Below are 25,458 nucleotides of genomic sequence, written 5' to 3' on the forward strand. Positions count from 1 at the left end.
ACACTTTCACCAGCTTTATTCGCATGAATGTTTTTAATGAACTTCAGATAATTCGATTGACAAGTGGATGGAAACATAGCTACCAACTATAACAAGCTCTGACACAAACTTGTACTATCTGGGCAGCACGGTGGCCCAGTGGTTAGTGCTGTGGCCTCACAGCAAGAAGGTTCTGGGTTCAAATCCAGGCCTTTCTGTGTGGAGTTTGCATGTTCTCCCCCTCTCCGGGTTCTCCGGTTTCCCCACCACTAAAAATATGTTCCTCCCTAACTAGCTGATGTGTGGTGAGCGTTCTGGCGTCGTAAGGCGTTGTATGGCTGCCGTGCATCACCCAGGTGGGTGCTACACATTAGTGGTGTTAGAGAGCAGTCACCTCCCCCCAAATGCGCTTTGAGTGTCTATGATAAAGCGCTATATAAATGTAATAAATAATATCTGAGCATCATAGCATCTTTTTTTACAAATCACATACATTTTACAACTAAGTGGTATTTACTTTACATGTGTGGGACAAGAAGTTGCAATACTTGTGTGAAGGGCATTATGAGTGTTTCCCAATGATACTGTCATCACACACACATTTGTTGTTTGACACCAAACAAATATGGAAATTATGACTCAGAAATTATAGACAGATAACATTACATACAAGCAGTTCTAAAAGAGAAAAAGAAGCCTGAGGGGGATCCTGACCTTGCTGAGGAGGGTGGTCCTCTGCTCCGCCTGTTTGGCCAGCTGGGAGTGGAGCTGCTGGACCTCCACCAGTCTCTCAGTGAGGGTCAGCACCTCTTCTGGCTTCTCCAAGTCCTGCATGTCCACCTCCAGCGCCGCCACGCACGAGTGCCATAAGTCCAGCTCATCCCACACACGCTGAGCATACACACGCAATCAGATGATGATGTCAGGATGTTTGGATGATTTATTGACTTTAACATTACAAAATTCTTAAATATAGTCCACATAAGCCCAAACAACCAGTGATCACAAGGGTAATCCATTACAAAAGGGTTCTTAAATATAGGGTCCAGATAAGCCCAAACAACCAGTTGATCATCTGGTAAGGATGCCCCTGGTGGTCAAGGCTTAAACAAAAGCAAACTGCATGGAGGGATTATATCTCCAACCTGGCCTGGGAACGCCGATCCCCCAGTCGGAGCTGGTTAATGTTGCTCGGGAAAGGGAAGTTTGGGGTCCCCTGTTGAGCACCCGACAATCGGATAAGCAAAGATGGATGGATGGATGGATCTTAAGCAACAGATACACTGTCATTTTCTGTCTATGTTCGAGTAGGACTACATGAAGCAGGTAATTAAAATTTAAAATCTGGCTCCTCTGGCCCCACCTACAGCCTGTAGTACGATTTGCAAAAATCCACAGCTCCCTGTTCAGATGCACCAATCAGGTCCAGGGTCTAACTGCGTGTCAATCACTGCTGATGCACACGCATTCATTCTCCCTTGTGGTGGGAGGGGCTTAGGAGGTTTTGGGCTTTAGCAGAAAGGGGGGAGGTACTGAGAAGTTGTCGAGGTTTACATTTTTTGGCTAAGTCCTGGATCTTCGCAATCCTACCTACAGCACCTTTAATACATATTTTATCATTATTTTATGTTTTTATTTTATTTTATCACATTATTTTTTCTTATTATCTGACCTTGTTCTTTGATTTTTTTCTGATGGCATGTTTTCTACTTTATTGCTGTTAATTTATTGATTCTGTATTGTGTAATGGTTATCTTAAAAGGTCCCATGGCATGAAAATTTCACTTTATGAGGTTTTTTAACTTTAATATGAGTTCCCCCAGCCTGCCCTGGTCCCCCAGTGGCTAGAAATGGCGATAGGTGTAAACCGAGCCCTGGGTATCCTGCTCTGCCTTTGAGAAAATGAAAGCTCAGATGGGCCGATCTAGAATCTTCTTCTTATGAGGTCATCAGGAGCAAGGTTACCTCCCCTTTCTCTGCTTTGCCCGCCCAGAGAATTTGGCCCACCCACGAGAGAGAGAGAGACATCATGGCTTTCAAACGAGCAAAGTGGCTGTTGGTCAAGGCCACACCCCCACCCTCTACCTTGCCCCCCCCTCTCTCCTCCTCAATAGCTACAGACACAGAAATGGCACATCCTAAGGAAAGCTCATTGTGGCTCTAGTGGCAGTAATTCTGCACCAAGGCTGAATTTTGGGAAAAAGACTTCATATACAGTATTACCGAGGATTTCCACCAAATGCGGAATGGCTCCGAAACGGCGGCGGAGTCATTAGGTTTCCATTAAAGTCAATGTGTGCATTTCCACCGGTTACATAACGGCTGCATTCCGACTCCGGCTCAGCTCCAGCGGTCCGCAGCAGATACGCAGAGCTTCTATTTTTGCCGGACGCCGGAGAGCTCCGCAGCAATTCAGCACACGGCAGATAGTGCGGGACAGGAAGTCGAGCACAGAAACAAAATAAATATCCGGTTAATTTTCAAAATAAAATACACTGTGCTCACAGCGGATCATATTTCCCTGCACTACACCTTGAAAACACAGCACAGAGCTGTTTCCCGTCTACTCCTCTGGATGGAAACTAACTGTTGTTGGTTTTGTGGTTATATTCTACGTGAATTTGCGAGAATTGAGCTGAGAACTTGTGGGTCCTGGTGACTACAGCTGTCAGTCATGGCTGCAGCAGTTCCGCAATAAATCCGGACCTGGTGGGTATTGATGGACGGCGGAGCACACAGCAGACACGCAGCGGAGCCATTCTGCAGCCTTTATGCATGCTGTGGAAATGAGGTGTTAGGGGACCACTAATATAAAAGCTTTTTTGGGGCCTTTAATGTAAAAAGCCTTTTGAAAAGTGGGGGCTAATACAAATAAAATGTTTTCTTTAAATCTACATTGTGTAATTTTTTTTGTTGATTCTTAGCAAAAACCCCTTTGTTGTTTAACAAATATGTGCTCATTCATGTGTAATTACTTCCACCAACTAATCAAAGTAGTACATTCAGAATACATAGGAGCGAAGTTAGGAGAAGTTAAAACGACAACGCGACAGGCCAAGCAACAAGACCAAAGTCTATATTGGAGTGGCTTTTCCAAGATGGAAAAAGCTCATAAGGAGCAAGGATTTTAAAAGGGACGCCTGCTTTCTTCTCGACAGGTAATTCTGCCTATTTGTGTAAATTTGAAGTTTCATAGTTACTTGGCTAACTATAGCATGGTTGTGTGTAATGTCGTGATTTCCCTGGCAGACAACTCACGTCATGCAGTTGTAACACAGACAGCTAGAACAGCTTCGCAGGGGCGGACTGGGACAAAAATTCAGCCCTTTATTACAATTTATTTGTATATTAAAAAAATAAATCTGACTGGCCCACAATTAAAAAAATGGCCCCTCTGGCAATTGCCAGAATTGCCAGATGGCCAAGTCGCCCATGCAGCTGCGTGTAAACGATGAAGATAATAAGAGCTAATTTCGGGTTTGGCCACCGTAGGAGTTAGAACATGCTCGGAATGTGGGGGGCTAGAAAGTAATATTTGGTTGGTTGTCATATACAATTTCACCGCTAGATGGGAGAAATTCTTACACAATATAGCTGTTTTTTGGTCAAACTATATCAGAGTCAATAGGATCATGAGGGGGAAACATTGTTGATTGTGAGATCATCATCTAGCTAAACTGCGCACTGCACAGAAACCCTTTTATTCTAGTATCTGTACTAAGTCAGATGTCAGAGTGGTAATGATCCAGCCAGGTTATTGTCTTTGATTATATGTTATTGTCTTTGACCAGAAATAGGTCTTCGTTATGTGTTGCATGTTTTAACACCAAAGACCATGTTGGAAATAAGTGTTTACACTTTACCATGCTATGCTTTGGATTATGTTGTTTGTCAAATCCAAAATAAATCAAATCAAATCAAAAAAAGGTTACTACCCACCTTCTGAGTGATTTTTGCCACAGTCACATTGGGACTTCTCTGGTCAAGTCTTTTCTGAACTGACGTAAGGCCAGCCTGGACCTCAGACAGCTTCGCCCCCAGCCTGTGGATGGGACCGCTCTGCTCCACTGCCTCTCCCACCTCAAGTACAAACATCAACAATTACAAAAGGAAACATGTTTTGCTTCTCAAGCCAGATCTATACAAGTCTTGTCCCAAAACATTTGATTATCATTCTACCCTTTTCCTCCTATAATCTCCTTTAAGTAATTCTTAAGTAACCATTAATTTCTTACACTGCACTGTAAAAATTTGTATTACACTTTGCTATTTTATCTCATCACTGCCCCCCTCTCATGTACAATTCTTATTTAGTCATCTATTTATTTTAAATCTCATGCCCTGAATGTATGTGTGTCTTGTTTTGTTTTTTAAAACTGTCTTTCACTGGGGAGATCACGTGACCTACGAACTGCATGGCTGCTCGAGACTAGAGCTCTCTGCCCCATCTGCGTATTTTTGTTGAAAACCAGGTCTATTCTTTTTTATTCAACGCCAATCCTTTGATTTGTCACCACGGTAACGGAATGCCTGCAGGAGCGAAAAAGCAGACCCCGCTGCAGTATAACCAAGCAAAGACCTCTGCCAACGAGGCTAGCATGGCGACTGCTAGCGAGGTTTCAGATGCTAACGCGGATCTACATATGGAGGAGGCAATGGCCAGGGTCCTGGAAAGGCAACAAAGCGGGCTTCAATCAGCGGTATGCATCGCGGTGAAGGACGCTTTCACCGTACAATGGCGCCAGGGATTTCAGGGATTTATAGGAGTGCAGAATAAGCTGCATGCTAAAGGCATCCCAAACTTTCTTATTTATCTGGCAACTTTGAGAGTAAATCACTGAGGGAGAGCGCTCAAATTCAGTGCACCTGAGGAGGCGGACAAGTTCTTATTTTATAATCTATATTACTACTCTTACATGGTTTGTTTCCCACATAGTCTATTTTAGAGCGTAATAGCGGTTCAAAATTATAGTGTATGAGCTTGGGAGCCGAGTTATAAGGAGTATCTGATTAGACTACATTTTATAATCTATGTCTATTACTCCTACGTGGCTGATTTGTTTTTCATACAGTTTATTTCACAACTTAATAGATGGTTGGGACTAAGTTTTAAGTTTTAAGTTTTTTTTTATACATTTTTCATGTTTAACATAGGAAAGCATTAGATTTTTATTACCTGTTTCAGTTAACCTGTGACTTTAGATAGGAGGGGCAGTTTTGAGCTGGAGTTTTTGTGCGAGCTGCGTTTGATGCAGCCACGTATACTACAGAGAGGGAAGGGGGTCTGCAGTCTCGGAGGGCTAGGAGATTTATTTTATTTATTGTGTTTTCACCACACTGTGTTGAGAACTAACTGCTCACCCTTTGCTACAAATGTATTAGTGAATTCTGGTAGGGTACTTGAGACATATATACGCGTAAATTTGGAAAATGGCTGAACCTTTAATCCTTTCTGTTAACATAAAGCTAAACGGACCGATCAAACGAGCTAAATTCCTGGACTATTTAAGAAGGAAGAACATAGACATGGCGCTTATTCAAGAATCACATTTACGTAAAAGAGATGTAAATCATCTACAAAATAAATATTTCAAAGTTGCTGCTGCATCTAGTGACGACACCAGAACCAAGGGCTCCGTTGTTTTGCTGTCACAGAGAGGCACACTCACCATAGACAGAAGTAGTAAAGACTCTTCAGGCAGAATATCATATATATGTACTATGATAAGGAGTAGGAAAATAGCCATTGTCTCAGTATATGCATATGATATGATGAAAGCTTTTTCCCGCACCTAACCAATGAATTGCTTTCTCTCAATGAATACCCTAATTATAGGGGAAGACATGAATGCGTTACTATACTTAAATCAGCATAGATCAGGACTCAACTACACGAAAGCCCAAAAACACATATCGGACATGTTTATTGCAGTTGTGGAATCCCACGATCTTACAGATATATGGAGAATGCACAATCCTACTAGCAAGGATTAAACCTTTTTTTCCACACGTCACCTCACCCACTCCCGCATTGATTATTTTTTGTGCTTCAATGTTCCACACAATAGCAATGGAACCAGCAATCCTGTCCACAATGCACTGATAACCACATTCCATTGTGATATGTTAGGAGAAAAATCTAGAAGGTGGCAATTTAATAATTCCCTTCTCCAAAACACAGCTTTTAATACAGAATTTGGAGCCAAACTAGCAGAGTTCATATCAATCAATACTGGCTCAGTTTCGGACCCGGTGTACATCTGGCAAGCCACTAAAGGATTTATTAGAGATTTCACATCTTCCTTTGCAGCAAATTTGAAGAAAAAGAGAGAGACAAAGATTGCGGAGTTGGAAGAACATTGTAAATCGTTAGAGCAATCTCTTAAGACTTGTTTTTCTAAATCTACACATACTCTTTTAGTCACAAATTGAGCAGAGCTAAATGACTTACTAAAAAGGAGAGCTGAATTCATAATGCACAGAGTGAGGCAAAATTACTATTTTAATGGTTGTAAATAGGGCTGAACAATTAATTGCATTTGCGATAATATCGCAATATGTTAAAACGCGATTTCCTAATCGCAAAGGCTGCGATTTGGTCACGTGACTCACAAGAGCAAATCAGTCTGCACTCCGCAGAGAAAGTATCAACTTAGCACGCTAACGCTACGCCATACCTTGAGCAGATTTCTGTCATTCAAACAACTCTGAGTTGTAGTTTAAAATTTGTAAGGGTTTTATTCGGTCTCCAGTCCATACATGCAGTTAATGAATACAGGCACGCAGAACTGAAGGCTCAGTTAGCAACGATTAGCTCTGATTAGCAGTTAGCTCCAGTTAGCGGTTAGCGCAGATTAGCGGTTAGCTCCGGTTAGCTCCGTTATAAAGATATGGAGTGGAGGAGACTGCAGCGGAGAGGGGTAACAACCAGACTGATAAATTACGTTCGGGGAGCTTTCACAGCAGTGTGGCTGCGTTGTTTCAACGGTTTTATTAGTACAGTTAATCCCACGGCAACACCTGCATGCTACTACTAACATAACGATAGCTGCGCTGAGCAAGTGCAGCGTCATTGACGCTGTCATGCACACGGCACGCAACTTCATGAGGGGAGGGAGGGGCTGGAGGCAGCTGGTCTGTGTTCACTGTAAAAGAAAATACACTGATGTATATATTTTTACTTATTTAACTGTCTAGTAAAGTTCAAAGACAGTGTTTAAAAAGTTCAATCCACATGTGTACTTATTAGGGGTGGTACGGTTCATGAAAAAACACCCGAACCGCTCGGTTCGCTAGGCTCGGTTCGCTAGGCTCGGTTCGCTAGGCTCGGTTCGGAGCATGTGTGTACCGCACGGTTCGTCAGTACACTGTTAATGTGCACTAACCTCTTACTGCCGTAGTGCCCACTTTCGACTCCTATGTTAAAACACTTACTGGAAATGACGAGCGGGATGGGAGTGACAAACGCAACCCATGGCAGCTGATTGGACGATTGCGTCACATGGGTCTGGCTGGTCCCTAATTTCAAAACAGACGGTCATGCCGGCTTGTTCAGATCTCATATTGTACTAAAATAGTTCACCAAAACGTGTTTCTGAAAACATTTTAAGCGAGAAATAGGCCATGCAGTTGCTGAATCTGTCTTCATTTCAGATCGACAAAGGTCAGTTTAAGAGATTTTCGTCAGATTTTGAGAGACACCAAGCCGACCGCTCCTCAAGTGGAGTGGGGTGCCGCTGCAGGTCACGTCACGTCACCTGCAGAAATGTCAAGTGGAAGAGAGGCTGCCCAGAGCTGCAGGATACGCCAGCGTCGTTTATAGTCTGGTGTGTGGGAACATTTTGGATTTCATGTTACCTATGATGAAATAAAACAATATAGAACTGCCACTGTGTGCATGTTTTGTGCAACAAGCATTTAATATGCTAATTTTAGCTATATGCTGAAGTATATTCTGGAGTATTAAAGATTAAAAGAAAAAAATAACAAGAACCGTACAGAACCGAAAACCGTGACCCTAAAACCGTAATACGAACCGAACCGTGGGTTTTGTGAGCCGTACCACCCCTAGTACATATGTCTATGTAAATAATAATTAAATAGTCTAAATACTACTAAGTGTGGTAAAGCCACATTTGTTTTTATTTTTCTGCAATCTGCACTTTAGTGTGATTTGTTTCTGACTTTCATATGAATGTTTACACCAGGCTTGGTCAGTGCTCAATATACTACTGTGATTGAAGTAGTTAAATAAAAGATGTCATTCATATAAATTCATGCATCACCTAATTAATTTCATCATCACATCCAGGCCTGGCCTCCAGGAACAGTTTGTTTAATCTATCTAATCTTGTGTTGTTCATACTATACAATGATTTATTGCTAGTTTTTGTTGAATAATACAGAAGACAAAGAGCTTAAAAAATAATTGCATATCGAATCGCAATCGCAATATTTTTTTTCAAAAATCGCAATAAGATTATTTTCAAAAATCATTCAGCCCTAGTTGTAAACCAAGCAAATTGCTAGCTCTGAAATTAAAACAAAGTGGGTCCAGAGCTGCTATCAACAGCATCCACACGGACCGAGGTATCTCAAAGAATCCTAAGGAGCTCACTGCCACTTTCCAAACCTTTTATTCAAAGCTGCTTGAATCCTCCTGCGATCCAGATCTGACGCAGTGCCAAAGTTTCTAAAAGAGCTAAACCTGCCTCTTCTTGACCCAGAGGAGGCAGAAGAACTGGGTCAACATAGTACGTTAGAGGAACTCAAATCAACGTTAACAGCTAAGAAATGGAAAACACCGGGGTTGGATGGAATTCCATCCAAACTCTTACTACAGTACTTTGACACACTAGGACCTATCATTTTACAAACTTTAACCTCGGCCATAGAGAGGGGCAAACTACAAGCCCATCAACCTCATTGGGACTAATATTAAGTAATAAGTCTTGGCACTGCGCCTAGAACGCTTCATCGAGAAGCTAGTTCACCCTATCCAATCAGGGTTACTCCATGTAATAGAAGAAGCCAAAAACCTCCCAACAACGGCAGCAGTTTTGGACGCGGAAAAGGCTTTTGACCGCCTAGAATGGAACTACCTGTGGCAAGTAATTGAGAGTCTTGGTTTGGGAGCCAAATTCATTGACATGGTACATACTTTATATGCGAATCGCACGGCCATAGTCTCAACCAATGGCCTGCATTTACAGCCATTCCCCATCATGCGGGGCTCGAGACAGGGATGCCTGCTATCTCCCATGCTATTTGCGATCTCTCTTGAAACGTTAGCCCAGGCCATAAGGCAAAATAAAATATGTAATGTCCAGATTAAATCCAATAACAACTCAATATTGTTATTTGCAGATGATATTTTACTGTACATATCGGACCTTGAGGACTCCGTTAAAATCTTTAACGAATTTGGCTCAATCTCCGGCTATAAAATCAATTGGAACTAGAAAATGCATTTCCTGCAGAAAATGCGTGGGAATGCTGAATAGCTGAATTGCTAAAGCTAAACTGGTTGAATAGCTTAAATCCGTAAGAAGAAGTTGAAGTAGTGAGAATAGTTGAAAAAGTATATGAATAATGACAAAATATGTAGAACATTGTGAGATCTGAGTAGATTTTCTAACTGATAATGACTCATATGCAGAAATATGAAACAAATTAATACTGTTATACTGTTAAAGTATCTATATCTATATAGTAGATGAAAGTTGAAAAGGCTGAAAGAAGAAACACTTTGTATTATTATCAGATATATACACTGCATAGAACGAAAAAGCATCAATCTAGCTGAGATGAGATGTGAAATGTATTAGGTGAAAAGAATGGGGCTGAACAAGAAGAAAGAGGAAAGAGAGAAGGAAAGAAAGAGAGAAGAAAGAAGAGCAGGAGAGAAGAGAGGAGATGAGAGGAGAGAAAGTGAATAAAGAGAGAAGGAGAGAGAGAGGAAAGAGAGGAGAGGAAAAGAAAGAGCAACTTTCACTAAAATTGACTAAAAAGGCTGAAAGTTTGAAGACTTTGTATTATTATCAGCCATATCCATTGGGTAGAACAAACAAGCATGAGCCTAAAGAGCTGAGAAGTGGATATATTGCCTGAAAAGAAACGGGCTATATACATGGATGAAATCACAAATGACCCTGGAGGGAGAGACAGAAGAAGGAAGGGAGAGGGGGAGTGAAAGAGAGGAAGGGAGGGAGAGAGAGAGACAGACAGAGAAGGAGTGATGGAAGTAGAGAGAGATTGAGAAGGATGGAGGAAGGGAGAGACAGAGGGAGGGAGAGACAGAGGGAGGGAGAATAAAGGAAGGAAGGAAGGGAACAAAGGAGGGAGGAAGACAGAGAAAAGAGAAAGGAGGGAGGGAGGCATAGAGAAAAAGAGGGAGACAGGAGGGAGGGAGACAGACAGATAAGGAGACAGACAGACAGACAGAAGTGGAACGCAAATGATATAGACTGATGATCATAGTTACAGTAGTTAGTTGACTCCTACAGCAAGCCTGGAGTAATCAGGTAGACTGTCTGTGAAAGGGTTGTCATGGTTACTAAGGGCCTGGGCCATGTTTATAAACATCTCTTTGATCTGATAACGATCGTACCTGGTATTAATAGGTCTCCTGTAGCACACCGCAGCAATTCAGACACTGAGAGCAAGCTCTCAAACAAAGCCTCGGACTGTCAAAACTATAACTGCTATCAGTCAAATGACGTGATCCTGAGCACCACAAGGCCTTTGTGAACGTATCGGTATAAAATTTATGTTGATAAACTTAGAAATGTGGGCATATCAGCGATTTAAAAAAGTGGTTCGCTGTGCCTTTCACTGGGAAACATAAAGGAGAGCGGATGGAGAAATATTTTCAACTCTCGTCATTTGGAAGCTTGCTTAGCCAAAAGTATGAGACGTATCGCATAACTGAGCAAATTTTCTGAAACTAGACAAAAATGCCTACGTTTTGATGTATAAATTGTGTATGACAAGTAGATATTGTGGGCTTGAGAGCAGTTTATAGACAAGGAACTAAGATAATTTTTTCGAAGCTTCACCCTCTAGCTGTGACATCATCCACTCTAGCAAGCGCAATACACACTGTTTAATCAATAACATTTCCTGAAATAATCACTAAACTTAAACAGCTTTTTCACAAAAACTGTAAAAGATATCAAACTGAAAAGATAAGTTGGGATAGCTGAATATTTTGTGAACATTTTAAAGTTTGTTTGGTGTCTATAGGTGAAAGTATGAAGGAGCTGAAACTTTTGGGAGCGGAAGAAGATTTTAAGGAGTTGAATCCTGCTCTCATTCACTTCAATGTTAAAAAAAAGTGTTAAAAAGCTGAATATTTTTAAAAGTATAAATAGTAGAAAAAAAGTTGAAGAAGTCCCATCATTAGCTGAAAGAGCTGAACATATTAAAAGTTGAATGGTTTAAATAGCTGAAAGTATGCAGAAGTTACGGAGAGCCAAAAAACATACGGAATAAGAAAAATAATGCTGGGAACAGCATTCCCACTAATAAATCTAATCTGCTCCTGTTGAGCAACAAACAGGTGACATCAGCTAGCAGTGATACAATACCAACCCAAAGCAAAATTACATATTTGGGCATCACAATTCAGCTACAGCGAGTTGTCCAGGACAACTATGAAACTATGCAAAGTAGTGTTCAAAGAGATCTGGCCAATTGGTCTGCGCTGCCGGCATCGCTACGGTCCAGGATTGCTGTTGTTAAAATGAACATAGTTCCTCGTGTGAACTTCTTAAGTACAATGATCCCCTTACCCCCACCAATACATTTCTGGAAGAAACTTGATACCGTAATCTGGCAGTATATTTGGAATAGTAAACAACCTAGGCTAAAATACTCTACCTTGCAACGTACCACGAACACTGGAGGCCTGGCCCTCCCCAAATTTCAAGTGTCCCACAGAGCCTTTCAGCTACGGGCCCTCAGAGTGTGGATAGACCCCTCATTTACAGTCCCATGGAGAGAAATAGAGCAAAACCTCACTGGAAGTCTAAGACTGCAAGACCTTGCCTTTGCAGGTGTGTGTCCAAAAAGGTTTACCCTAGCCTATGACCCTATTATCACCAACACATTGACCAACTTTAAACAGGTGGAGGTGCAAATAAGCTACACAAATAAGTGGCATTTGAGCACCCCAATTTGGCACAACATACACTTAATGCAACAACAAACAAACAAACCTTTTGTTTGTAACCAGTGGAGTGACAGAGGTATTTATACTCTAGACAAGTTATTCAATGGGGAAGGTATGTTGAGCTTTGAGGACCTGAGAGCTAGCTTTGAAGTCCCAAGGACATCCTTCTTCCTTTATCTTCGCTTAAGATCAGACCTAAAATGTTATGGAGTACCATGGGGAAATGGTCTTGAGACCCACCCAATGATTAAATGGCTTGTTGATTTTCCTGCGAGAGGATTAGTGTCCAGGATTTATGCTAAATTGATGCAAGTATCCGTAGGAGAACTCCCAATACTAAAGAAATGGGAGCGAGAGCTGAGCCCGGAGGGGAATGTAATTAATTGGGAGACAGTTTGGGACAACATTTCCCACTGTTCCAAGAACCCAAATAACCAGCAGATCCTCTTCAACATATGCCATAGGACATATTTGACACCTCAGAAGAGATACGTCTCCAAAGGCATTCCTACTCCCTATTGCACGTTCTGCCAACCTGAACAAACTGGAACTTTCCTGCACATGGTCTGGGAGTGTGAACAGGTGCATGAGTTTTGGAATAAAACAACATCAATAACATCTGATGTGATAGGATGTCAAATTCCTACTTATATTTTCTGGACATAGTTATGCTTGAGCTATCTACAGCAAGGATTAACAAAGGCAAGTCATCTACTAAAGACCTATGGAAAGGTGCAGCAGCACAGGTATCAGTCCTAATGACCTCAGCATCACAAGAAGTAGAGGAGGGCGACTAGGCAAGGTGTGATTTCTGTTTATGTTTTAGATTTGTTTGTTTTTTCTTTCTTTTCCTCGAGACCGCGGAGGGTGGGGGAGTGGGAGAGGGTGGTTGTTCTTGTTCAAGTGTGTTTGTCTGTTCTGTTGTTGTTTAAAATTAAAAAATAAATAAATAAATTGATCATAAAAAAAGAAACTGTCTTTCATTGAACAGCTCTCCAAAATGTTGTTGTATGTTACCATGTACAATGACAATAAAGGCAATCTTATATTATTTTGCAGAAATTCCAATGTGTAACACCCCTCCCTGTATTACGGTAACAAGATTCTTTAACCTTACTTTGCCACTTTGTGGTTTTTTGTGATTCATTGTGTTGTGCTCATTGCTAAAACCCCTAATTAATTTATTGCACATCACATCAGCTATGTTAAAATCAAAGTCTTGTGTACCTTAACTTCTACTTGCTGCAGTGAGTGTGTGACCTCCTGCAGCTGGCTGTCGATCTCCACCGGGACCAGAGTGTACATGTCTGAGTACTTCATCTTCAGGCTCTCCATGATGCGCTGCAATAAAGCCTTCTGGTTACACAGCTCGCTGTGAACCTCCTAAAACCAGAAAGAGAAGAGTTGTGTAAATGAACAGGACACGGAAAACCAACTAAGGAAAATTATTAAATCTATGTCTGAAAGAGGAAACTGAAAAGCCGATAAAGCTTTGTGTTCCGCAGCAATAATAAAAACTTCTCAATATTTATTGATTTTCTTTGTGACATTTTGCAAAGTGCCAAAAATTAGCTTAGTGAAAGCCAACACTTACTTCAAAAAACACTTGTAAGCAGATGGTTGCAGTCAACCCTCAAAGCTTCTACAAGCTTTAACATTAGCAACAGTCAGGAAGGGTGTCATTTTTCAGTCAAATAGTGAAAATCTTGCAGTATTTTGAAACAGAAGGACACAGACATTGATCTTATCTACATCTCTCACCAAAAAAGCTTATAAGCTCTCTCTCTCTCGCTCCCTCTCTCTCTCCTCTCCTGTGCTGCTTTCATCACACAGAGCCTCTTCAAAGTCCTTCAATTCCCCAATAGTTAAAGTGAACTCTTTTCAGTTCAACAAGATTCTTCTTTACAATACCAGTCAACATTAAATAAGATGATAAGAAAATCCAAATGTGCAAGATAATACAGAGGAGACTACCTGGATGTGAATGCGTCCGATGGTCTGCTGAAGAGGGAGGTGCATATTGTTATCACAACGGGAAACTGAGTAAGCAAGCGTGCATGCGTGTGTGTGTTACAAAAGATGGGAGGAAGAGAGGGTATAGGGAGACAGTTTTGCATAAGAGAGTGGGACACGGTGAGTGCAACGTGTGTATGCATGAGTATGTGTCTGTTTGTGAGGACTAATTTGTATTTTAAGAAATTAAAAAGTAGGGACATTTCAGGAAAATCTGTAAATTTTAGGAAAATGGTGATGCTTTAAGAAATCTGTAGATTGTAAGAAACTGGGAACATTTTAGGAAAGCATGTAAATATAATTAACGTGAGGACTTTTAGAAAAATAAGGAGATTTTTAGGAAAGTCTTACAATTTGGTAAAGGAAGGACGTTTTAGGAAAGTCTGTGCATTATAAGAAGATGAGGACATTTTTGTAACTGAGGTCCTCACTTCTTGAAAGGGCTATTTGAGGGTTTAGATATGGTTACAATTAGGTTTACATTGTGGTTAGGGCCTAGAGAATTTATTATGTCCATGAGTGTCCTCACAAGTACAGTATAATTGTGTGTGTGTGTGTGTGTGTGTCCATGGAATGACTTAGATACAAAGGCCACCTGGAAGATCCACTTACAACACTGAACAAAAGGTGTCTGGTACAAGAGGAGGGGTGAGGGGAGTGATGGGGGGGCTCTTTCATCAACACAGACCTTCTGCAAAGGGGAAGGGAAGGGAAGGGAAGGAAGGGAAGGGAAGGGAAGGGAAGGGAAGGGAAGGGAAGAGTGTGTGTGTGTGTGTGTGTGTGTGTGTGTGTGTGTGTGAGTGTGCGTGTGTGCGCACGCAGGGAGATGTTGGCCTCTGCTCAGATTTGGGAACAAAGGGCAGAGTGATTCTGCGGGTTGGTGGCTTCATAGAAGCAAACAGCAACCAGCGTCCAAACCTGAGGCCAAGCCAACGGTTAGATTCAGATGCATTTACTGGGCACTTACACCGCAGTCAACAGCCTCCTTCTCTCTGCTTTGCTTTCATAACTTTGAAAAGCTTTAGATCCGAGGAGCCTTGTAAATTAATAATTTAGATTGTTTTTAATAGACCAACACCAATGAACAACTTGTCATTTACTTAGTCTTTGTAAGCTAGATACCAGTTGAGCTTTATGACCTTCATTAACACAATAACCGTATTAAAACTAAGAATACCTGTTGTGAAATGTTTCTTTAGACACTTTAATAAGCAATTCATGTTGTTTAGTTTAAAAACAGTATAGTGTGATTAAAACTTGCTATTTACATTATTTACAGTAAATGATTTACAGCTTATATGTGAGAAATATACACAACATACAACAGCATGTTGAGCGATGAACAATTCACAGTAAAAGACAAGCGCTTTTGGCTGTCATTCAAGGCCACTACGCCACACAACCCACTTTATGCAATGGTAATTAGACTGGTCATAATGTTTAAAATGCATCATTTTCAGTGTGTAGCTGTTGAGATGTCTTTGGGCTGGTGATTTGTCCCGCTGAATGTTAATACATTCATGTGCTCTTTATAAAAATAACAGAGAACTATAACGCTGTTAGAGTGTGTACAAATGCATCATTGTGTTTTCAGTTCAGACAATGAAATGGTCGTCTCTCATCTCGTTATTTACACGCTACTGGCTATTGGCTGCAGGAAGGGACACACTCCAACTCTGAGCACACTGTCATGTGCTGTTGAGATGACAGCACATCACAGGAGTCCTGGGGGGAGCTGATTGCTTATTGAGAAATTCTTACATTTTAAGTCCTACAGAAATTCAATTAAATGTTAGTTTTTTTTTCTGCTATAGCATATATATCTGCTCTGTAAATCACATCCTGTGTCCTTTTCCAAGATAGACAGAATACTGTAAGTTATCTGTCTACGTATATGGAGAACTGCTTTCCATATAGCCAGTCAATTCATTTTAAACCATATTTGCATAAAGCAGTAAGGTCACCATCTGACAACTGGTACTAACAATACTCGTGAGACTTGTTTTTCCAAGTCAAAAGTCACATAAAGCCTTGCCAAAACAAAGCAAGTTATTTATGGAAAAGAAGGTAGATTGAAAAACCTCTTGCAATGTTCTGTGGGTCCTTGTGAAGTGATTCTCAGAGAGTAACAACAGTGATTTGAGTTGTATTGAATGTATGAATACACCTACCAAGTGAGAGCAAAAGCATCTCAAAGTATACTTAATGTTCAACCAGAAATAGTTTGCAAACCACTGCAAAATGTTTTTAGAAATTTCCATTCCACTCCATTATAAACAGAATACCAGCTGAGATCAGTTGCCTTGTTTTTTAACCAGGGCAGCAGTTTTCAGATTACATTATGTGCTTACATAATTGCAAAAGGGTTCTCCAGCTTTTTAAAATGATATCAGATTAGTAAACTGAATGTGCCTTTGGAACATTGGATGAATGATTGCTGCAATGTAGATATTGCATTAAAGATCAGCCACTTCTTTCTACAACAGTCAAGAACCCTTTTGCAATTATGTAAGCACATAATGTAATCTGAAAACTGCTGCCCTGATTAAAAAAAACAATGCAACTGATCTGAGCTGGTACTCTGTCTGTAATGGAGTGGAATGGAAATTTCTAAGTGACCCCAAACTTAGTAGTAGTGTAGTTGCACCTCTGGTGTTCTGTAAACAGAGGAGTGTCCTACCTGAAGCTCCTCCGTGCTGCTGCTCTGCTCCATCTCTGACAGAAGACCATCTGCAGCCTCCAGCCAAACACGGACGGCCTGCAGCTCCAACCGGACCTTTTCTCTCTCCTCCAGCTCCATCCTGGCTGCCTTCAAACCCTCCCTGCTTCTCTGCTTCACACTGGGAAAACACACAAACACATACGTCCAACGATTCAAACTATTTGATTTACAACTTTATAGCCTCCTACCTTAAATCAGTGAAAGTGAGAGTTTGTATTAAGAATAAAATCTAGCAATAAATTCAAAACACTGAGCCTAGTGTCAGTTTAAGTACTGTCAATGTAAATGTATTTAAATACTGCCCAACCTCAGAGGCACTGTAGGCTATGGCCGACCAACTTTCCTCTGATTGCTTATTCAGGCGTAGCAGGGCTTATGGGTAATTGAGTTCTTTGTTTATTTATACATTTACAAAAACAGAGCGATGGAATGTTTGTAGGAAAAGTATCTGCATCGACTGTTGTTTACATGAGACTTAAATGCAGGAAATGCAGGAAATGTACACTTGATGGAAATTATCCTCTATATAAATATAAGGGTCAAAGGATTTAGAACTGGACTAGATGTTTACCAGAAGTCTTCAGCCACGGTAATGTAAATTAAGTTATTATATTAAGTGCACCTCAAACAGCACCTTACCTGCCGTATCGAGCCTGTATGGCCTGCAGCTGCTGACAGAGCGGAGTGGGCGGAGCCTGCTCCAGGTGGGCAGGGACACCCAGCAGCCTGGCAGTGCGCAGTTCCAGTGCCGACAGGGCTCGATGTTCGCAGTCCAGTCTGTCCTGGTACTGTTCCCAGGACTGCAGCAGGTCCTGCAGGTCCTCGGTGGAGGCCTTCACCCGGGAGCCATCAGGGAGCTCTGCCTCCACCTGCTGCAAGAGAGCCGAGGCCTTCACCACCTGAGAGCAGAGACAGAGTCTTAGTAATTAAATAATTCTTCTTAGTAATATGAGCAAGCAGTAATAACAGTAAACAAGTAATCCTAACTCAGAATCTGCATTTGGGGGGTGACTACGCACAACAGTAATGAGTACTGAGTGTGTTACCCTATTTGACAATACAATTTGACAATACCTATAACCAACAATTTAAAAAAAAGAAAAATGCCCCCAATTAATGTAACCCCAATTAAAGGTGCAATATGTAATACTGACAGCTAGTGTTTAAAATAGTTGTTGCATTCACTGGACGCGGAAAAGGCTTTTGCCCGTCTAGAATGGAACTACTTTTGGCAAGTAACAGAGAGGCTTGGTTTGGGAGCCAAATTCATTGACATGGTACGTACTCTATATGCAAATCCCACGATTATAGTCTCAACCAATGGCCTGCATTCACAGCCATTCCCCAACGCGCGGGGATCGCAAACAGGGATTCCCGCTATCTCCCATGCTTGCGATCTCTCTTGAACCGTTAGCCCAGGCCATAACGCAAAATAAAATATGTAATGTCCAGATTAAATCCAATAACAACTCAATATTGTTATTAGCAGATGATATTTTGCTGTACATATCTGACCTTGAGGACTCTGCTAAGATCTGTAACAAATTTGGCTCAATCTCCAGCTATAAAATTAATTGGAATAAATCTAATCTGCTCATGTTGAACAACAAACAGGTGACATCAGCTATTAGTGATACAATTCCAACTCAAAGCAAAATTACATATTTGAGCATCACCATTCAAGCATTGCTACAGCGGGTTGTCCAGGACAACTATGAAACTATACTTAGTGATCAAAGGGATCTGGCTAATTGGTCTGCGCTGCCGGCATCGCTACGGTCCATAGTTCCTTGTGTGAATTTCTTAAGTACAATGATCCCCCTACCCCCACCGATACATTTCTGGAAGAAACTTGATACCATAATCCGGCAGTACATCTGGAATAATAAACAACATAGGCTAAAACACTCTACTTTGCAACGTACCACAAACACAAGAGGCCTGGCCTTCCCCAACCTTGCAGTGTACCACAGAGCCTTTCAGCTACAGGCCCTCAGAGTGTGGATAGACCCCTCATCTACAGTTCCATGGAGAGAAATAGAACAAAACCTCACTGGAACTCTAAAACTGCAAGACCTTGCCTTTTTCAGGTGTGTGTCCAAAAAAGTGTATGCTAGCCTATGGCCCTATTATCACCAACACATTGACCAACTTTAAACAGATGGAGGAAGCCCTAACCCCAATTTGGCACAACATATACTTGGTAACAAACCTTTTGTTTGCAACCAGTGGAGTGACAGAGATATTTATACTCTAGACCAGTTATTCAATGGGGAAGGTATATTGAGTTTTGAGGACCTGAGAGCTAGCTTTGAGATCCCTAGGACATCTTTCTTCCTTTATCTTCGCTTAAGGTCAGCCCTAAAATGTTATGGAGTACCATGGGGAAACAGTCTTGAGACCCACCCAATCATTAAATGGCTTGTTGATTCTCCGGTGAGAGGATTAGTGTCCAGGATTTATGCTAAACTGATGCAAGTACTTCTCCGTGAACCATCACCTTATCGTGGTGGAGAGGTTTGTGTGTCTCTGTGAACCTGAGGGCTGTGTTGTCTGGAGCTTGGTGCTCCTGGTAGGGTCTCCCAAGGCAAAGTGGTCTCAGGTGAGGGGCCAGACAAAGAATGGTTCAAAAACCCCAATGAATAAACGAGGTAGAGATGGAGTGACCCTGCCCGGAGGAAGCCCGGGGCCCCTGTCTGGAGCCAGTCCCAGACGGCGGGCTCGTCGGCGAGCGCCTGGTGGCCGGGTTTGCCACAGAGCCCGGCCGGGCACAGCCCGAACAAGCTACGTGGCTCCCATCTCTCCCATCTGCCACAGGGTTGGACTCTTTTCTTCTCCGGAGTTGCCCAGGGTGTGAGGCGCCGGGCGGGTGTGGGGATACTCACAAGCCCCCGGCTGAGCGCTGCTACGTTGGAGTTTACCCCGGTGGACGAGAGGGTCGCCTCCCTACGCCTGCAGGTTGTTGGGGGGAAAACTCTGACTGTTGTTTGTGCATATGCACCAAACAGGAGTTCGGAGTATTCGGCCTTCTTGGAGACCTTGACTGGAGTTCTGCATGGGGCTCCAGTGGGGGACTCCATTGTTCTGCTGGGGGACTTCAACGCGCATGTGGGCAATGATGGAGACACCTGGAGAGGCGTGATTGGGAGGAACGGCCTCCCTGATCTAAATCAGAGTGGTTGTTTGTTGTTTGACTTCTGTGCTAGTCATGTATTGTCTATAACGAACACCATGTTCGAACATAGGGATGCTCATAAGTGTACCTGGTACCAGAGCAACCTAGGCCAATGATCGATTTTATAATCGTTTCATCTGATCTGAGGCCGTATGTTTTGGACACTCGGGTGAAGAGAGGGGCAGAGCTGTCAACCGATCACCATCTGGTGGTGAGTTGGGTCAGGGGGTGGGGGAAGACTCTGGACAGACCTGGTAAGCCCAAACGTGTAGTGCGGGTAAATTGGGAACGTCTGGAGGAGGCCCCTGTCCGACAGACTTTCAACTCACACCTCCGGCGGAGCTTTTAGTGCATCCCTGTGGAGGCTGGGGGTATTGAACCCAAGTGGAAAATGTTCAAAGTTTCCATTGCTGAAGCTGCGGCGAGGAGCTGTGGTCTTAGGGTCTTAGGTGCCTCAAGGGGCGGTAACCCACGAACACCGTGGTGGACACCGGTGGTCAGGGAAGCCGTCCGACTGAAGAAGGAGTCTTTCCGGGATATGTTATCCCAGAGGACTCGGGAGGCAGTTGCAGGGTACCGGCGGGGTCCGGCGGGCTGCAGCCTCTGCCGTGAAAGAGGCAAAGCAGTGGGTGTTGGGAGAAGTTTGGAGAAGACATGGAGAAGGACTTTCGGTCGGCACCAAAGTGCTTCTGGAAAACTGTTCGCCACCTCAGGAGGGGAAGGGAACCATCCAAGCTGTGTACAGTAAGGATGGGACACTGTTGACCTCAACTGAGGAGGTAATAGGGCGGTGGAAGGAGCACTTTGAGGAACTCCTGAATCCGACTAATACTTCCTCTATGTTAGAGGCAGAGCTGGAGGATAACTGGGGATTGTCGTCGATTTCCCAGGCGGAAGTCACTGATGTAGTCATACAACTCCACAGTGGCAAAGCCCCGGGGATTGATGAGATCCGTCCAGAAATGCTCAAGGCTCTGGGTGTGGAGGGGCTGTCCTGGTTGACACGCCTCTTCAACATTGCGTGGAAGTCTGGGACGGTGCCAAAGGAGTGGCAGACTGGGGTGGTGGTTCCCCTTTTTAAAAAGGGGGACCAGAGGGTGTGTGCCAATTACAGGGGTATCACACTTCTCAGCCTCCCTGGTAAAGTCTACTCCAAGGTGCTGGAAAGGAGGGTTCGGCCAATAGTCGAACCTCGGGTTGAGGAGGAACAATGCGGATTCCGTCCTGGTCATGGAACAACGGACCAGCTCTTCACTCTCGCAAGGATCCTGGAGGGAGCCTGGGAGTATGCCCAACCGGTCTACATGTGTTTTGTGGATTTGGAGAAGGCGTATGACCGGGTCCCCCGGGAGATACTGTGGGAGGTGCTGCAGGAGTATGGGGTGAGGGGGTCTCTACTCAGGGCCATCCAATCTCTGTACGACCAAAGTGAGAGCTGTGTCCGGGTTCTCGGCAGTAAGTCGGACTCGTTTCAGGTGAGGGTTGGCCTCCGCCAATCCTGTTTGTAATATTTATGGACAAGATATCGAGGCGTAGTCGGGGTGGGGAGGGGTTGCAGTTCGGTGGGCTGGGGATCTCATCGCTGCTCTTTGCAGATGATGTGGTCCTGATGGCATCATCGGCCTGTGACCTTCAGCACTCACTGGATCGGTTCGCAGCCGAGTGTGAAGCGGTTGGGATGAGGATCAGCACCTCTAAATCGGAGGCCATGGTTCTCAGCAGGAAACCGATGGAATGCCTTCTCCAGGTAGGGAATGAGTCCTTACCCCAAGTGAATGAGTTCAAGTACCTTGGGGTTTTGTTCGCGAGTGAGGGGACAATGGAGCGGGAGATTGGTCGGAGTATCGGCGCAGCGGGTGCGGTATTACATTCAATCTATCGCACTGTTGTGACGAAAAGAGAGCTGAGCCAGAAGGCAAAGCTCTCGATCTACCGGTCAGTTTTCATTCCTACCCTCACCTATGGTCATGAAGGCTGGGTCATGACTGAAAGAAAGAGATCCAGGGTACAAGCGGCCAAAATGGGTTTCCTCAGGAGGGTGGCTGGCGTCTCCCTTAGAGATAGGGTGAGAAGCTCAGTCATCCGTGAGGAGCTCGGAGTAGAGCCGCTGCTCCTTCACGTCGAAAGGAGCCAGTTGAGGTGGTTCCGGCATCTGGTAAGGATGCCACCTGGGCGCCTTCCTAGGGAGGTGTTCCAGGCACGTCCAGCTGGGAGGAGGCCTCGGGGAAGACCCAGGACTAGGTGGAGGGATTATATCTCCAACCTGGCCTGGGAACGCCGATCCCCAGTCGGAGCTGGTTAATGTTGCTCGGGAAAGGGAAGTTTGGGGTCCCCTGCTGGAGCTGCTCCCCCCGCGACCCGACACCGGATAAGCGGACGAAGATGGATGGATGGATGGATGATGCAAGTATCTATATCTAAGAAATATATATATATATATATATATATATATATATATATATATATATATATATATATATATATATTAAAGAAATGGGAGCAAGAGTTGAGCTCGGAGGGGAACGTAATTAATTGGGAGACAGTTTGGGACAACATTTCCCACTGTTCCAAGAAACCAAATCACCAGCAGATCCACTTCAACATATGCCATAGGACATATTGGATGCCTCAGAAGAGATACGTCTCTAAAGTCATTCCTACTCCCTATTGCACGTTCTGCCAACCTGAACAAACTGGAACTTTCCTGCACATGGTCTGGGAGTGTGAACAGGTGTATGAGTGATGTGACAGGATGTCGAATTCCTACTGACCTGATTGTTTTGTTACTCAATGACGACTCTAAATTACATCTGCTTGGGAGACCAAAGAAAATTTGACTAGCCGGTTCAACCGCGACCGAGAAAATGATAGCTCAATACTGGCTCCCCCCCCACTCGTTTTGTATAAAACAGTGGTTGGCGTATTTTCTAGACATAGTTATGCTTGAGCTCTCTACAGCAAGGATTAACAAAGCCAAATCATCAACTATAGACCTAAAGGAAAAACGCAGCAGCACAAGTATCATTCCTAATGACCTCAGCATCACAAGAAGTAGAGAAGAGCGACTAGGCAAGGTGTGATTTCTGTCTTTGTTTTTGTTTATTTGTTTGTTTTGTTTTTTCTTTTCTTTTCCTTGAGACTGGGGAGGGTGGGGGTGGGAGTGGGTGGTTGTTCTTGTGCAAGTGTGTTTGTCTGTTCTGTATGTTTAAAATGAAAAAATAATAAAATAAATGTATCTTAAAAATAGTTACCACAGTACAAATTTATTTTCTTAGAATTATGGCAACAATCGCTAAACACACTGCAAACTCACAGTACTCCCGATTTACAGCCCCTCTCTCTTGGCTTAAATTAACTCATCGTTGTCGGCTACAGCCGCTGAACAGGCTATGCATTGTAACAGCCATGGCCCACTTGCCTGGTCCTCCGGTAACGTTAGCAGCTAGCAGGGTTAGCATGGCACCGTTAGCAAGGACCAGTCGGGATCACTTCATTGGCTGTGTCTCAATTGTTTTGCAAGTTTTGCAAGTAACCAACTCAAATCTAATTTCCTTGCGGGAGTCATCCCAAAAGGATCAATAAAGAGAAGTCTAAGGGTACTCTAGCTATATAATTCAATGTGAGTACACAAATGTTGAAATTACATATAATGCCCGTCTCTTGTAGCCGTGATAAATTAGCCTGAAGGTAATGCTTACCTGTTCAGGAGGTAATTAGCCAACTCGGCGTCCTTTTGGGCTCTAAGCTGTCTCCATTTTTTAAATACATCTCCAATATTTACCCGGGGTTTGTTACGTTTCTGTTAACGCAGAGAAAAATGCAGTTTTTTTTTGGTTGGGTAGAATCTATCTCCGTTGATCTTGTTTGTTTGTTTGCTGCTTTCATGGCTGTCCTAATGTTACAGCTGTAGCGCGCTGGGTTTACGTTTTTACAGGTACATTTGGCAACCCGGACTGGCTGTCAAACTGGGTAGTTGATAACAACCCACAGGCCAAAACACAAACACAAATTCAGTCACAGAACAAAAATTTCTAAAGGAAAAATACTGGCATTATCATTGTTGTCAGAAAAGATAGTATTTCAACTTAGCATGTTTCCTTAAAGGACAATTCCGGCGCAAAATGAACCTAGGGGTTATTAACTGATGTGTACCTACTCTGTCGCTCTCTGGGACATGTTTTCATGCTAATCGAATGAGTTTGGAGCTTTGACGAGGCTACCGCAGACCGCTGGTTAGCTTACAATGCTAGTATTTGAAAACGAAAGTGTTCATGTTTACTTGCGGGAGCCATCTTGGAAACCAGTCATGACTAGTCAAAAAACGCCGTGCAAATGAGTCTGGTTGCAAATGAGTCTGAGATTCCCATACAGTCTATGGAGATTCCACGTTGCACGGCGTTCGACTGGTCATGACTGGTTTCCAAGATGGCTCCCGCAAGTAAACATGAACGCGACTGTCTTTATAATCTATATTTTTAATAAACTATCTGTACACTTACAATGTTGTCAATGCTTCGGTTCACATTTAGGGACCCTAATTATACTAACGTTATGGTGTGGTGATATTTCGAGCCTTTTTAGTGGTATTAAATAACGATTTAATGTGAGTGTCACCATGCCCCAAATACTAGCATTGTAGCATTTATGGATTTATTACAGTAAATATATTACATATTGGACCTTTAACATTGCTTAAAAAAATTATATTAATATATTAATACTACCGTTAAAACTGAGATTATCGCTCCCATTCAAGTTTATGTTTTGCTTGTTCAACAGTTGAAAAAGCACTGGCTGTCCTTTGGGGCTGGCTAAAACCTCTTTGGGGGGTGCCAAAAATTCCTATAAAATAAATATGTAGTGGCATTTGCAAGATAAAATGGTATTTTAGTTTAGTTTAACGTGGAATTAATAGGGCTGCACCCAACTCACAATGTTGTCAGTTGAATCAGATTTGGTTAATTGACTACTCCTTTTCTTTTATATAGCATATTAAGCAATGCTTTATTAAACTGGCTGGTTTTTGAATGGGTTTAGGTGGGGCGTTTAGGGCCCTATCTTGCACCCAGCGCAATTGACTTTGTACACCGACGCATGTATCATTCCTATTTTGCACCTGACGCACAGCGGACTTTTCCCTCCACAGACTCACGTCAGTAAATTAGGGAATGAACTTGGGCTGCTGGGGGGCGGTTCAGCAAAAAGAGGCGCCGTGTTCCAGCGCAAATGTTCCCTGGTGCTATTTTGCAGTTTCAGAAAACAATACCGCCACTGACCAGGTAAAACCTAGTTTAAAGTCAGTGGCGCGAGTCTAAAGTCAGTGCCGTGTTATTCAGATGCTATTTTAAGGGCGCGTGCTTAGAGTGTTTCATATATGTATGCGTCATATAGAGTGTT

General features: G+C 42.9%; 1 protein-coding gene across 4 annotated transcripts in view; it reads right to left on the reverse strand.

Annotated features, from left to right (window-relative positions):
* LOC114546347 (nesprin-2-like) overlaps positions 1-25,458 on the reverse strand; it is a 65,633-nt gene that overhangs the window by 23,447 nt on the left and 16,728 nt on the right. For all 4 annotated transcript variants that reach the window (XM_028565060.1, XM_028565061.1, XM_028565059.1 and 1 more), the window contains exons 8-12: positions 17,526-17,785; positions 16,845-17,004; positions 13,379-13,534; positions 3,919-4,059; positions 694-870 (exon numbers count right to left, since the gene is read on the reverse strand). In XM_028565060.1, the coding sequence (XP_028420861.1) occupies positions 694-870; positions 3,919-4,059; positions 13,379-13,534; positions 16,845-17,004; positions 17,526-17,785 (894 nt within the window). The remainder of the gene's footprint in view (positions 1-693; positions 871-3,918; positions 4,060-13,378; positions 13,535-16,844; positions 17,005-17,525; positions 17,786-25,458) is intronic.

This window comes from Perca flavescens, chromosome 20 (genome assembly GCF_004354835.1).
Source record: "Perca flavescens isolate YP-PL-M2 chromosome 20, PFLA_1.0, whole genome shotgun sequence".
NCBI lineage: Eukaryota > Metazoa > Chordata > Actinopteri > Perciformes > Percidae > Perca > Perca flavescens.